The 16,142-nt window shown below is 37.2% G+C and overlaps 2 protein-coding genes across 2 annotated transcripts; one reads left to right on the forward strand and one right to left on the reverse strand.

Annotated features, from left to right (window-relative positions):
* Nucleotides 1–86: 86 nt before the first annotated feature.
* LOC130431866 (equilibrative nucleoside transporter 3-like) lies at nucleotides 87–10,507 on the reverse strand. The gene is made up of 7 exons (XM_056761085.1): nucleotides 10,365–10,507; nucleotides 9,417–9,523; nucleotides 8,531–8,930; nucleotides 7,071–7,153; nucleotides 5,884–6,110; nucleotides 5,177–5,339; nucleotides 87–880 (listed from the first exon to the last, which is right to left on the reverse strand). Exons 3-7 carry the CDS (start codon nucleotides 8,852–8,854, stop codon nucleotides 268–270), a joined length of 1,410 nt encoding a protein of 469 aa, XP_056617063.1. The 5' UTR covers nucleotides 8,855–8,930; nucleotides 9,417–9,523; nucleotides 10,365–10,507; the 3' UTR covers nucleotides 87–267.
* Nucleotides 10,508–11,055: 548 nt separating this feature from the next.
* Nucleotides 11,056–13,521, forward strand: c1d (C1D nuclear receptor corepressor). Its single transcript, XM_056761089.1, has 5 exons — nucleotides 11,056–11,170; nucleotides 11,672–11,823; nucleotides 11,918–11,984; nucleotides 12,071–12,126; nucleotides 12,845–13,521. Exons 2-5 carry the CDS (start codon nucleotides 11,686–11,688, stop codon nucleotides 13,019–13,021), a joined length of 438 nt encoding a protein of 145 aa, XP_056617067.1. The 5' UTR covers nucleotides 11,056–11,170; nucleotides 11,672–11,685; the 3' UTR covers nucleotides 13,022–13,521.
* Nucleotides 13,522–16,142: the final 2,621 nt, after the last annotated feature.

Here is a 16,142-nt window from a genome sequence, read left to right on the forward strand (position 1 = left end):
ATCTCAAACTCAAAAACACAGGTGTGTGTTTAAGAAGGCAGGGATTGGTAGTTTTGGAACTGTGTTTTATGAAAGAAGCAATGCAATGTTGCTCCAAATGTTTTATTATAAAAGACAAAACGGAGCTTAAAAATCACGTTTTCTGAGAACAGTCACATTGTTTTTAAAAGTTATTAAAAGGTAATCAAAAATGTTTGGCAATAGACACTGTGCTTGGCTGCTGTAGTGTAAACGATCAGTTCTGTGTCAACATTTTTCAAAAAGTACTCATATACAGTAAACAAGCCCTACAGAGAACGCCGATCCGGCAGCTAGCCCAAGCGTGAGGAAGAAAGACATGATGACGCCTGCCGGCTCGGCCAGCTCCCGCGGCACAACTTTGGGTCCGTAGATCATTGGCAGTGTGCCCAGATACCCGTTAGAAACCCCCAGCAAGCAGACGAAGACCACAGGGAACAGATCATGTGCAAAAAACACGTTGTGCAGGTGATACCGTGGCTGGTAGTTGCACAATATGAAGAGCGGAACCAAGATGGTCCTCAAGCACACCAGCAGTGGCAGCATGCGGCTGGTGGGGCCCGGCACCTGCAGCCAGGCGGTCACCTGGCGGCCGCAGAAATCTGCAATGTTGTACAGTAAAAAACTAGTGAGCGGCACAAAGTATGTGGTGGTCCATGGGTTTCCGGGGTCTTTATTCATCGACTGGATTCCAGATGATACGGCAGGGAAAATCATGATGGAGATGAAGAAGACATAGAAGACGCAGCAGCCCAGCATCCATGTCTTTTTCAGGATGGGTTTGAGGGGCGGTACAGAGTTTGAGGTGCTGTTGTGGCTGTTCGACTCACTGACGGGTGTAGCAGCCATTTCCATGTAGTATCTGAGAGAGAGAGATTTACATGATCACAAAAAAGAAATCCACCATAGAGTCCAGACACTCAATAGGAGGCATTAACTATAACAAAAGAAGCAATTTACAACCCTCTGATAATTGACAACAGCTTTTACAAATGACTATTGTGTCAAGTGAGCCACAACACCTTAGCATTCTTTGGACATGCAAACAATAGCGCCTGCCAAATGGATAAATGTAATGTATGTGGGAATAAATCATGCACGAAACATACATTCAGAATTCATAAGAACACTAGATGCTTCACAAAAACAAATGTGTTCAACACGTTTTCAACTTTGCTGTGTCAGTAGGAAATATCAAAATAAATTTCCAAAACATTCTTTACTATTAACAACAATAATCTAACAAGACCTTTGTAAGAAAAATATTTGATTCTCTTCAGGCATCTTGGAGATGTCGCCACACTTCTTGTGGATTTATCTATTCACTTTTTCAATCACAGTAACAAAAAATATGTATAGCTTTTCCTATCACTGCTATGCGGATGACACACAGCTCATTTCAGCCTAATGTTCCGTATCGTTCCCCCGCATCCAATTAATATCTCTGGTCTTGGCCTACAAAACCTTCATATCTTCACTCGCTAATTCAGGTTTATGTACCCGCCCGATCCCTGCACTCTGCAATCGAACAATGTGTTGTGGTGCTGTCCCACAAAGGGAAAAATCCCTCTCACACACTTTCTCCGGATGTGTTCCTGAAACAATCTTTCCTATCCCCCCAAAAAAATTATTAGCTTCGTATTCAGGTTTTACTCCACTCATGCATTTTTGAGCTTTTGTTGCAAAAATTGCTTCTATTGTTTTCCCCTGCATTGTAAGTCACTTTGGATAAAAGCGTCTGCTAAACGACTAAATGTAAATGTAAATATATAATGTAATATAATAAAAATCTATCTTTCATCTAATCTTAAGAAACACTTTCTTCCCAAAATGCACCTCATGAATGTTGTTAAATGTGTAGTTAGTCTTTAGGTTGTAGGAATTTTGCTCTTTTAATTATAGATCAATTCTAGATGTATTGTGGTCATTCAAGTCCAGTGTCTGTTGAATTTCAATATAATCAAACCTCAGGAGTGACAAAGTCATCCAACAGCAATGTGAAAGACAGCACAACATAATACACAGAAACTGTGATACATATCCAGGTTAATAAATGATTTTTTTTTGGAACTTTTCCTAAATACATGTAGAAATATGATTGTGAACACCATGAGGTATTAAACTCTCAACATTAAAGTTGTCCAAAGTTGTATGCAACTATATTTTGAAGTCTTTTGTAGTCGTAAGTTTTATGTGACAGTATTTAAGTTGATATTCCCTGAAATATGCATTACTAAAATCTTAAATCGCATTAAAATGTCCCCATATTCAAACTGACACAAGTCCAAAATAACAAACCAATCTGACAAAGATTTAATAACATTTAGAATGAATTAGTCTGTCCACTAGATATCACTTAATCATATTTAGATATCACTTACATTTTTACAAAGGGTGGATGTTACATCAGGGAGCATTTCCTTCATTCATTGCTTTATTAACAAGGGGGATGCGGGTGTGTCATTGAACATCACCTTCACATAAAAGTCAGCGGTTCATATGATTGCATCCTCTCTTTACTGCTTATTTTGTTTGATATCTTAAATGTAAAACAACCTGATCCTGTTTGATCAAGGCATGTGACTGTTCCGTTTCAATATTCCCAAGTGAACCCCAAAGTACAGTTTAATCTTCAGGTTTGTGGCTCTTCATTTCTTTTTTTAATTCACTATTGTAATCTGATGGATACAGATCGTTTTTTTATATATTTATAGGATTTGTATTAAATCTAAAATCTTTGACTCGATTTGGGAGCTTTTGAATTGGAATCGAATCATAACATCAGAATTGATACCAGCCCTACATAGAAAGATGTGGAATAGAGCTCCTTTTACTTTTATGGTGATTTAATGATATTTTAAGGGCTGGCCTATGGAACAACACAGGAGATTAAATCATTTTACTAATGTAAGAATTGTTGGTTTTGATGAACTGTGCCTTTAACACCAGAATGATCAACAGTAACCTTTAATCTTCAAAGGGTGGCAGCGTGCTACAACTATGCCACATCAGCATCTGCTGATCTCTACAGCCCATGTGTGTCATGAAACTGCGGTTTGATCTCAGACTGCTGATGAAACTCACTGATTTACTAGCAGCACCACAGTTCCTCTTTCAATCTGCTCTCAAACAACACACTATCTAGATCATGTGCTGTGGTTATGATAGATCCTCAAATCAAAAGAAAGAAAAGTTGTCTGTTTTGTTTGATGTACTGTTTAGTGTAATGGTCATTGTGGTGACTTCCGGGCGACAATATACACTCTACAACAATATAAATAACTCAAAAATACAATTTATATCACAGCACAGCAGATGTAAGATCAACTACTGTATATGATTTGACACAGGAGTGAAGAAGATTACATTTGTATTTATTTGGCAGATGCTTTTATCGAAAGTTACCTTTGTCAATGAACTAACAGTGAGAGCAGCCCACAAAGCCATGTTACCAAGTAGGACTAGAGGTGAAGCCATAGGGAAAAGAGCTGACAGTTACGCCCAATGCAAGTATATTTACTTTGTCACTGCAAGTCGCCAGGGGTTGGCGGTTAGTTGACGCTCACGGGAACTGAGAGGAGAAGAATGACGTTAGCTCCCATCTTCACTCCTATTGGCTGGTGCTCCCAAAAGTCGCTCCTCATTTGCATAAGTTAAACATTTCTCAACTTTGTCGTGTCACTAGACACACCGATCCTGTCACTACACTGCTCGTGTCGCCAGAAGTCCCCAGCTCTCCATTTAAATGAACGGGATCATATTGCTTTGTCGCTTGTGTAATGTGATTGGGGCATTAGGTGAGTGCGGAACAGGTGTTCTTTCAGCTGTTTCTCGAAGGAAAAGCTGATGCATGGCATAATGTTAAATACATGTCCAAAACAAATCAAGCAAGAACCTGGCAATTTTACAATGCCGTTTGTTTTGAGGAATCAGAATCACATTTCCACCTGTTCTAACATTTCCAAGGGTTCATTTGGCACAAATGCGTGTTTTTTTGTCGTTGGTGTGTTATAAGTTGCCCATGCATGTATTAGACACATTAAATTGCTAAAATTAGAGCATCGGAACAAAAGATGCATTCTATCTAAAAGCGAATGCTCATCCAGACCTGCCTCAAGCGCCTCATGTAACCACACCCCCACAAATCTACATCAGTTGATGGTATGATTTGACTAAGACCGCCCAAATGTATACGCGAGTAAGGTGGTCTACCTGTCAGTACAATTGAAGAGGAACCAGATGTTCCAAATATGACAAGAGGTGTTACATTTCCGTCACCCGCTTGCAGTATTCAACCAATCACTACACACTGGTTAACTGGCCAATCATAGCACACCTCACTTTTCAGAGCCATGAGCTTTGTAAAAAATCTGCATGTTTCAGAGAGGCGGAGCAAAGAGGAGATACAAACATGCACGGTATATGAAAAATACAGTGTTTTTTAAGCTTAAATCGTGTATACACATTGCAAACATCTAAAAAAAACAATAATATTCGTTTAGCCGTGTCATATGACCCCTTTAAATGAGATTTGAGTGTTATAAAAACCCAAATTTATTATTCATTTGCTTTGAGTTAAACCAGAATATTATATATTTCAAGGTTCTATATAGATTAAAGTCATAGTTAACCCCAATGTTTTTATTCTGTCATCATTTACTCAACTTCAAGTTGTTTCAAACCTGTATCCATTTCTGTGTTCTGCTAAACACACAGGAAGATATTTGGAAGAATGTCAGTAACCAAACATTTCTCATTTCCCACTGACTACAATAATATTTATTTTCCCTACCATGACAGTAAATGGGGGATGAGATTTGTTTGGTTAATGACATTCTTTCAAATATGTTCCATTTATACAGGTTTGGGACTATCTGAGGGTGAGTAAATGATATTCATTTTTGGGTGAAAGGTCCCTTTACAAAAAAATATGCAATGATTTAACTTGAATTTCCTCACTTGATTATTCAAAAATACGAATTATCACATGGCCACATACATTTATTTATTTGGCATATGCTGTAATCTAAATTGTCTGTTCCCTGCGTTTGAACCTGAAACCGTGGCAACTGTGGCATTTACATCATAAATAAATTACCTTTTCTACCCCTACGTGAGAGCTGATGTGGGATTTGTGGTAGATGTTAATAAAACATACCGTGAGTAATCCAGTTTGGGCAGCAGCAGGTACATGCCGATACAAAAGAGGGTGAAGATGTCAGCAATGAGGAAATAGACCAGTGCACTATTGGTCACATCATTGGCCACCGCCAGAGCCACTATAGAGGATACAGCGCTCAAAGTGCCGCCCATGGCTTGACCTGACAAAGAAACAAGCAAAGTAATGTTTCAAAATGTGAAAATTGGCACCAATTTTATTTTGTTTAATTTTGGGCGGTTTTCCTGACAGGGAATTTTTAAACCAGAACTAGGATTTAGTTAGATCAGGATATTTAAGTCAGTTTTAGGAACATACTTTACAAAAACATTACTGGTGTGCATCTTTAGACAAAACAATCTGATATATTTTAAGACATGTCAGTACAAATTTTTTTCAATCAAGACACCTTTTACATTTACTTTAGTCTCGGACTTGGTTTAAGCCTTGTCTGGGAAACCATGCCTTTAACACCCAAACGGATGAAAATTAGACTTTAAATTGGAATTATTTAGTATTAACTTAATTGAAATATGGAATTTAAATGTTTATACAGTAAATGACCTTCTACTGATGATCAAACGTTTCTGGAAAAAAAATCATGTGAGAACTATTTTTTTTTTTTTAATAATTTTATAAATAACATTTATAACTGAACTAACTCCAGCGTCCAGATGGTGAATTAAATCAATAAAACTCAACAATACCTGAAATGAGTGCCTGAGATATCCTCATGGGAAAGTGGCCACTGATACCAAACATGCTGCCAGAGAAGATGTTAGACATCCCGCTCACCAGCGCTACACTGACCAGTGTTCCTCCAAAGAACTGCATCCTACATCCAGACACGTCCACTTTCACCAGCACTGTGGTCACCACAAACACCAGGAAGATCAAGATCAGAGACACCAAGATTCGCACCCGCGAGGAAAACCTGACAAAAGTACACACAAGATTGGATTAGATGAGCCAAGTGCGTGAAGATATCAAAAATGATAATGTACGGCTTTGTTCCACAGTAAGCCCAATGAACTATATAACTTGGCGTAAGATTTGTTAAACTCAGTTATCATTATTTCGTTCAAAGGTGTGGCCTTATTTTTATCATCATCATCTATAGCAGTTGGCAGTGGGTTTATCAGGCAGGCTGATTTTTCATAACTGCTGTCATTTGTAACACAAAACACATAGAATCTCTATTCACAGAAAGAACGGGAATTGGCAACAGTAACAAAAGCACAGTAGACTTGAAAAGCACTCCGTGTTTGCAAACTAAATTGCCTAAAATGCTTTGCATGTGCTGTTGTAAAAACTTTCATCCAACAGAAAGATCTTTCTTAAATTTTCCTGGTGCTCAGAGGTTAAGAGCATGGTGCTAGCAACGCCAAGGTCATTAGTTCGAATCCCAGGGGATTGCACATACTTAGGATAAAATGTCAAATGCATTAATCTAATGTAAACCAGAAGATTCAAAAATGCCATTTGTGCTTGAATATTTGGGACATGTCACACCAGATTTACTTGGATGACATCTTATCCCATTGGTTGTCCTACCAGGAATATTACAAGACGGAGTGGCATGAAGAAGAGTTAACAGCATTTGACCTGAATGAAACATAAGTCCCTTTCACACATACAGTCTTTACTGTTAAATTGCAAGAATATTGCAGTTAACAGAACATGTGTGAACAGGATCTTTATGGTAAATCGGTACTTCCAATTTTCCAGTAATAGAAGATGTAACGTTACCGGCAAATTCCAGTAAGAGGCGATGTGTGAACAGCACATTTGTGTATTTACCATGAATTTACCAGAGTGGCTTTACCAGTTATTTACCAGTATTGCTGTATCAAAACGCCTATTGACACTAGGAGGGGCTGTGTTTGTGTATTACCTGTTCACCAGGAGGTAGTTGAGGATGAGACACAGCACTGATGGAACAGTTGAAGCAATGGCAAGATAGCTCTCAAAGTAGTCCTGAGGACCAAATGAAGAGAAAGAAGCCTTCAAAATATTGAAATGTGTGACCTGCACTCGTTTTTTCATGTAGGCAATTTTGTGTAATCAATTTTCACATTGATAAAATAACAAAGAAAATGATCATGGTACAGTATTATCATATTGTAATGTTGCATTTAATACATTTACTGTTGTCAAAACCAACAATTCTATATACTATTGACACCATGTAGCTTTTCATAAAAAAACTGCTTTAAAAAAACATCAGCATGTCTAAAAAGAAGGTGACACGTTACAATAAAGTTGTATTTGTTCACATTAGTAAAACAGTGGTTCATGCTAGTTCATTGTGCTTTAACTAATGTTAACAGATACAACTTCGGAGCTTGTACACACACACATTCACTTTTTCCTGTCCTTTCAGTTTACAATCAGAGTGGAAGTGAGAGTGACAAAGAGTGAAGCATTAAAGCGGCCCTGCAACGATGTGTTATGCATTCTGAATTCTTTACAATGTTAAACATGCGGTCTTCTCATGCTTAACATGGTCAACTTGTCAAAAAACGAGTTGGGCGTATGACGTAGTATTTCTGTGCTCGACACACTCCACCAGCGATCGTACAGGTTTCGGAAAGTTTTTTTACGAACATATAAAACTTTTTGTAACAACTTTTCTTAGCCCCTTATTGGACAATTCTCCCGGTATAGAACGTGGCGCGTCCCCAGGAGAGCAGGAGAAGGAGCATACGCAGACTTCACTTTCACTTCTAGGCAGGAGAGAGAGAGAGCATACGTTCGCAAAGTTCAGGTGTTTGTTTGTTGACGGCATTTGGGAGATGAATGTTATATAAACGGTGAATATAACGCAGATTTGGAGATCGTTTGTAAGTGATTTATCGAGCCGTCCCAGCGCTAAAGATGCCGGATATGAACCACATGCGGTGAGTGAAACTGATGTCTTTGTTTTGTTGACAATGTGCTTTAGTTCAGTACCCCTCCCCCCCATGCGCCGTATGATTTTGGAAGTAATCGTACAGCTGTATCTATCTTTTATACATGTGATCAAACTTAATACTCTTCAAACATACGGCCTATGCAATAGTACTCTATAGGTACTCGAGATTAATATGAGATTGGTAGAAACCCTGTGTGTTACGCCCGCTTTAAAATTAACGTGCAGTCAGCGAGTGGACAAAATCAGATCCAGAGAGACAAACACTGCACATGTCAAATCATTAACCAAAGTTTATGTGTTTATAACATCCATTTTCTAGTTTTTACCTTGTAAAAGTGTACTTCAGTTCTCCAATGACTTTCCAATGAAAGGATCCCTCAAATATCTCAAGATCATTCTCATGCACACACTGATATAAACACAAAGACAAACACACTTACACCGATGTCATTCTGAGTGTCTTCATGGCCTGAAGGGCTGGAGCTGTTACTCAGCTTGTAGAGCCAGTATTGTTTGGCTGTGATGAAGAAATTCCAGGGCAGCAGAGAGCCGATGCCCATCAGGAAAAAGATGAAGTACACCATATTGTACGAGTCTTCCGGCGGGCGACGGTCTGCCAGTGATCCAGCGCCGTGCTGCCGAGAGAGCAGCGGGGAGGTGTCACCCCCCACATTCTCGCCCTCAGAATGCTCTTCATCACACGAGATGTCAGAGGGCATATAGGTGGAGTTCAAGCTGGGCTGTAATGACTGCTTACCGTCCATTCTTACACAGGAAACATGAAGAGAGGGGAGGGAGGTTGCAGATATGGGAAGCTTGACCAGGAGGAATAAAAGAAGGCTGAAGGAGAAAGAAAAATTGTGATCCTTATAAAAACAATGTAAAACTAGATATTTACATTTCCTGACAAAACACGATAGGTGTTTGGCTCAATGTATTATAGCATTTACTGCTAGTCACTTTATTGCAGGCAAACGCCTGGTGTGGACGTGATTTTATGGCAAAATATTATACAATATTTAAATTATTGTAGAATTTCTTGAAGTGCATAAATAATCATGATTGTTATCTATTATGCTGCTTAAAAAAGAACTGTATTGCAGTGTTTTACTGTCTTGTATAAAATTGAAAAAATGATAATAACAATTGGGTTGAGTTTTGAAGTAAAACACCTGAATGCCTTAGTTGTCATCATATCAAAATATATATTTTTTAAGAGGCTTAATTTTCTTTATGCAAATTAATTTCATGCTTACAAATATTTTGCGCTGTACATATCACACACACAAAAGGGAATCTGAGTGTAAGTGTATTCATCACACTTACCTGAGCTCTACCTACTTCTGCTGTAAAATGACCATCAGGCTGACATTACAGTGACATTCTGGATAAGAGACCGTTTCTGCTCAGAATACAGGTGAGAGATTAAGACTCTGCAAGATATCCAAACAGAAGAACACATGTAAAGATCTCCACTGGATTACTCGTACAGTAAATTTCACACAATCTAAAGCAGAACGCACACACATCTGCTGTCTTTTACTGAGGTATCTCTCTCTCTCTCTCTCTCTTATCTGCAGTGCATGCATCAGTCAAGAAACTGCTGATGCTTTAGTTAAACACATGGATCACACCACTTACAGCCAGCTCACATGCTTGTGTTTGTGCTCTGCTCAGGGTTTCTGCTGGTCGATCACATGACACCACACAACACAGAAACTGACAGTCTCTAAATAATATACAAACACAGACACAAAGGCTTTCTCCAAAAACAAACAAATAAACATTATGTAAGATCAAAAGTTAGAGTTTGGGAGAAATTAATACTAAGATATCTGTCTATGTAGGCATCTTATTAGGTTTTGAGAGGCAGCCCATGTCAATTATTAGATTAATAGGGAAGTGTGCTTCTGAATGACTGAGAAGGCAGACTAACGTTATAGTGCCCTGCCCAACATCCTTTAAACTGTGTGACAATATGTTTGAAACGTCAACGTCAATAACGGCTTGTGAATTAAATGAACTGGGTTTAGATCTAGAAAGTTAACATATGGTTATATAACGTATGTAGTAAATAATGTAACTATGCCGTAAGAAGAAAGTTGTTTTGGAGAAACAGTGTCGATACATTTTGTGTAAGTTAGCCTTACCGTCATCAGGTGACTGTAATGTATAACATTTCTTAACACATACCTTTACACCAACTGCATTATTATAATAACGCGACTACTAGCGATTATTTATGTAGTTTTTCTTTTTCAGTTAGATACTCACCGAAACTTTGTGTTTAGCCGATTTCATTCTATGTATATATGCAGACGCAGGCAAAGAAATAAAAAATATCGTGCGTGTCTGTACATGACAACATTAAATTACATCTGAGTGAGTACACAACAACATTTGCTAGTGTACTAGGAAATGACGGTAGCGTGACAAATAATCTGTGACAGGATTTCAAAATAAAAGATAATAAATAAGGTTTTACGGTAAATTGTAAGGTAAAGTTTAATTTATGGTTTGAGAGATGTGTAGACCTTAATATTTTATAATAACATGAGTTCATGTTTACTAACAGCCAGTGCAAAAACAGCATTAACACTAAAAGACTAATGCCTTGATCTGCAAAGATCCATTTACACATACATTGGTTTGCTATGCAGTTGTATGTATTATGTTAAAAGTCAATTTTATTTCTGTGTATATTTCTTGTTCGTCTTGTCCAAGCACCTTATTTTAATACCACTTAGTTGTTTGTTGTATGCACAATCATGTCAAGACGTATCTTACAAAGAACCAAATTAATGAGTAATATTATACTTTGCATTAAATAAAAAATTGAACATTCGTTATCAAATTTCTATTTCTGAATTTATTTGTAGCAACTGTTAAAAACAAACTATTATGGCAATTAGTCCTACTATTTAATTTTTTTTTAAATGCACTATGCCTCTATCCAAGGGGTCTTTTATTTTGAAATCCGTTGGTTGTACTTTTCTCTGTGTTCATCAACGAAGCTGCAGTGTCCTGTGTGATTATATGCGAAGAAGAGCCTTTAAAAAACACCCATTTAACATTTAATTGTAAGTTTTTATTAATGTAAATAATGTTTAAATCCATGTGTGTGGGGATTGTCGTTGTAAAGCGGGATTCTTAAATGCGCCTCTATAACCATGTGAACAACTCACGTGGATACAGCTGAAGATCGCCATACTGGTGGCATTCATGTTTTATCAGTTTTTTCTTTAGAACATGGGAACAATCTGTCATTGTAAAAGTTTATTTTATATTGTTATTATAAAATTAGTTATATTTATTTTAGAAGCATATGATAATCAATCACCAATATAAATCTGGTGTCCACGGTAGCTCCAAACATCTAATGTGAATGTAATAATGTACTCAAAAATCTGTCATATTCACGTCCTTAAAGTGTAAATTACAAATACTATTAAGAACAATCAGCTGTTCATCATGCCCCCATTTTAATTTCCATGATAACCATTGAATTCAATAGAATTTCTGTGAAGGTTTGCGTTTTTCAGGATTGCTTTGTGATAAATATAAAGTGCTGGTGCTTTTAGTGTGTTGACAGACAATGGCAGATGACGGTCCAGTTGAGGATTATCCCACTGAAATAGAGGACAACCTGAATGACTTTGATTCCTCTGTGACTTCAGTTCAAAACATGGTCCAGAGTCTCATATCTGCGTCCAGAAGCAACCATCTGGTTAAAGTAAGCAGCGCATAATGCACAAATCAATGTTATGAGCTGTCACAAGAGGATGGCATTTCATGTAGTGCTTTTGTCTGTTTGTCCCTCATTCAAGTTGAGTCCTCTTGATCAAGCTAAATTGGACCTGATGTCCGTATATGCACTCAACTCAATGTTCTGGAGTAAGTTTTCTACGTGTGGTTTACTTGCATGTCTGATAACATTTTTTATACAGTTATGACAACTGACATTCAACTTTTCTTTTTAGTGTATTTGGTGACACAAGGAGTCAATCCAAAAGACCATGGGATCAAACAAGAGTTGGTAAGAGAGAAACAGGATCATCTTTTACTTGAGGCAATGTTTTGGGTTCAATACAATTAAGTTCAATCAACACATGATTATGATAATGCACTTGCCAGTGAGGTGCCAATGAGTTTAAAACACACAAATGAGGGTTCATTTCAAACCTGTATGACTTCCTTTCATCCACAGAACAGGAGATATTATTGAACATTAGAATGATGTTAACAGCCCCCCATTCACTTGCAGTGGTTATGATAGAGGTGAATGGGGGGGCTGTGCTGTTCTGTAACCAATATTTTTCAAAATATCTTCTTTTGTGTTCTGCGGTTGAAAGAAAGTCATATAGCTTTGAAATGACAAAGGGGCGTGTAAATGATGACAGAATTTTCATTTTGAAGGTGAACTACTCCTTTTAAAATGTGTATCACCAATGCAAATCGTATGTTTTTCTTCCTTTGTGTCTCAAGAATTTGAATCTTTGTGCATAATTCATATCATTTACATTTTTTTCATCAGTCCTACCACATTTTCTTTTGTTAACGTGTGTTATATTTTTATTGCCCTTTTTTTTCCTTTATCTCGCAAATACACTTTTTTTCTACCTTTTGATCCTAGAACATTACTTTCATAAAATACAATAACTTTTTGCAGAATTGAAACAGCAATGTTTTAGTCCATAAAGCACACTTTATTGTGTCAATGACAGTAATTCAGAAATGAGTCTTCCTCTTCACAGGAGAGAATCAGGACTTATATGAACAAAGTAAAGGAGATCGCAGACAAAAAGAAAGCTGCACGGCTTAACACAGACGCAGCCTCGCGGTTTGTTCGAAATGCATTGTGGGATGCAGAGGACAAGAAACGAAAGGACAACAATGAGCATTCACACAGAGGAAAACATAAGAGGTTTTAATTGACTTGAGTTGACTGTTTAACACACACACACACACACACACACGCTTTGCAGTTTGTGTTCCTTGACAAACGTTATTTTGCTGACTTGGGGATTGTACAGTTGAAATCTCACTTGATTATACAGACAAAGAGCTTTTAAAGCTTTAAATATGTGACTGTTAGTGCTGAAAAGATGTTGAACAGTAGTATTTTTTGAAAACTGTTCAACTAAGGAAGAAACTCAAAGTATTTTTATTGTTTTATTTTTTCCATTTGTTTTTCATAGTCTTGCATATGTTTTATTTCTTGATTTACATAATCTAGAATGTGGACCGTTCATACAACTGTCACATTAAAACTTTTAAAGCCTCTTTTGTCATTTGAAGATTTTTTTAATCTTTGCCAGATACATTTTAAACATCGGAAGAACATATTTTGAATATATTTGGGTGAATGAACAATTTTCTACAGAGAAATAATTTGAAAGCCAACTTTAGTTTAATAAACATGTTTACATGATTTAAAGTCGTTTGTCATTTGTACTATTACTTGTATTCCTATTTGATGATTTAAGTGGTGCTTAAATTCTGCTTTAGTTTTGTTTAATATTTTGTCAAACTAGCTTCAAGCCAACAGAGGGCAGTAAAACTTTGTTCCATAACTGTTTTGCTGAGAACTGGCACTTACATGAAAGTTCTGAAAGGCAGAATATACTTGAAAGGAAAACTACAGGGTCTTGGAAAATTATGAAATACTTGGTAAAGAGATTCTTCATATTGACTATTGTCGGAAGTGCTTAAGGGTATAATTATACTGCAGCATGTCTCATGATGTGATGTGGGATATTGCATTAATCTTGAAACTAATCAGAGTAAGACACACAAGAAAGTTAGCTAGGGGAATAACTCTTGACTTAAAGATGAAAAATAGAAGAATTGCATTTAAAAAATAACTTGTCGTCTGTTCGTTATCTGTTGGGGTACATAAATGTACCTTTACACTTATGCTGCTTTCAAGTAATATGGGGTTGTTTAGCTCCACAAGGTTTTATTTATCAGTAGGAATCCCAGCTTTCTGAGTAAAGCTACGATCTGTAATACTAACCTCTCTATCACAACCTGTGTTTAAAACATTGCACTGCAGGTTATACAGTTGTGTTCAAAATTATTCAACCCCCAATGCTGTAAATGGTTTTAGGGAATTTAGTGTAAACTTGTAATTGTATTCAGAATGAAATCCTACAAGGACTTCTTAAAGAACCATATGCAACTAAAATGACATCAATTAGTTTTGTAATACAGTATTAAATGTTTCTTTTGTGAATTCTTCATTGACATAATTATTCAACCCCTTAAAGACTACCACTCTGAAGAACAGAGGTTCAATGAAGTGTTTTCAATCAGGTATTGAAAACACCTGTGGATATCAGGGAGCAGCAATAAAGCCCAATAAGCACCAATTAGGCAGCTTTAAAATGACTGTGATACTCAGCTCCTTCTAGACATTTACTGGTGTGGTTACAAACATGGTGAGGTCAAGAGAATGGTCCAGGAAGACAAGAGAACAGGTGATTACTCTTCACAGGAAGGGCAATGGCTATAAGAAGATTGCAAAGATGTTAAACATACCAAGAGACACCAAAGGAAGCATCATTCTCAAATTCAAGGCAAAGGGCACTGTTGAAACACTACCTGGTCGTGGCAGAAAGAAGATGCTGAATTCGACTGCTGTGCGCTACCTGAAGCGTAGAGTGGAGAAAAGTCCCTGTGTGACTGCTGAGGAACTGAGAAAAGATTTGCCAGATGTGGGTACTGAAGTTTCTGCTCAGACAATACGGCGCACCCTGCGTAATGAAGGCCTCCATGCCAGAACTCCCAGGCGCACCCCCTTGCTGTCCCCAAAGAATAAGAAGAGTCGACTGCAGTATGCCAAAAGTCATGTGGACAAACCACAGAAGTTTTGGGATAGTGTTCTGTGGACTGATGAAACAAAATTAACTGTTTGGGCCCATGGATCAACGCTATGTTTGGAGGAGGAAGAACAAGGAAAGAACACCTTGCCTACTGTGAAGCATGGCGGGGGGTCAATCATGCTTTGGGGCTGTTTTGCTTCTGCAGGTACTGGGAAGCTTCAGCGTGTGCAAGGTACCATGAATTCTCTTCAGTACCAGGAGATATTGGGAAGATACCCGTAGATCGCTGCAAGACACTTGTGTCAAGCTATGCTTCACGTTTAAAAGCTGTTATAACTGTAAAAGGATGTTGTACTAAGTACTAAGATTGAATGTCACTTGGGGGTTGAATAAAACTGATAATGATGTGAGCTCAGAAAAGACATTTGTGGTTATTTCATTATAAATGTTATGTTATGTCTGACCTACACGTGCCTCTTTGATTTAATTGTAAGCAGGATGACTGAATGATCATAATCAATGTCAAACCGACCAAAACAATCAATTTCAGTGGGGGTTGAATAATTTTGAACACAACTGTACATACTCATCTTAACGTGGGTTGAAGTCAAATGACACCAAACTAACATTTCTGACGATTAAAATAAATAAGACCGAAGAAATACTAGAAGCCTTTATCGCTGTGACAGCTTTCCACACAGTTTTTGTATGTTCCTGCTCAATAACAAGAACTTTATTTTTAACAGCTTTCGGCAAAGCTTATTCGTATTGGTCAAAATTCGTCCATAGTCATTTGGTTTTACTGTACAATTAAGTGCGTAAACATATTCTGATAATAAAGCATATCAATAAGGTGCATCGAAATGATTACTTGCACTAAAAGCCTTTAATTTGATGGAATTTTGCAGTTTTTACTCAATGTTCACATTAAAATACAGTAAAAATTTAGTTAGAAAATAAGTAGGAAAAAACCTGAAAAACTTTATTTTACACTATCTGGAGCTGCTGGAATATTAGACTGTAATTATTGTTATTAATATTACAGTAATAATATTAATATTATTTTATTGGATATTTTTGACAGTGTAGTTAATGTGGCAGTGAACTGTATTTGCTATTCTCTGGGGCAGCACAATAATATACAGTTAAAATATTCATTCACACCAGAGAAACTTTTGCTCTAAATCGTATTTAAAGCAAAATTATGTTAAGAACATTATGTGAGAAC

The sequence above is a fragment of the Triplophysa dalaica genome, chromosome 11 (genome assembly GCF_015846415.1).
Source record: "Triplophysa dalaica isolate WHDGS20190420 chromosome 11, ASM1584641v1, whole genome shotgun sequence".
Classification (NCBI taxonomy): Eukaryota; Metazoa; Chordata; class Actinopteri; order Cypriniformes; family Nemacheilidae; genus Triplophysa; species Triplophysa dalaica.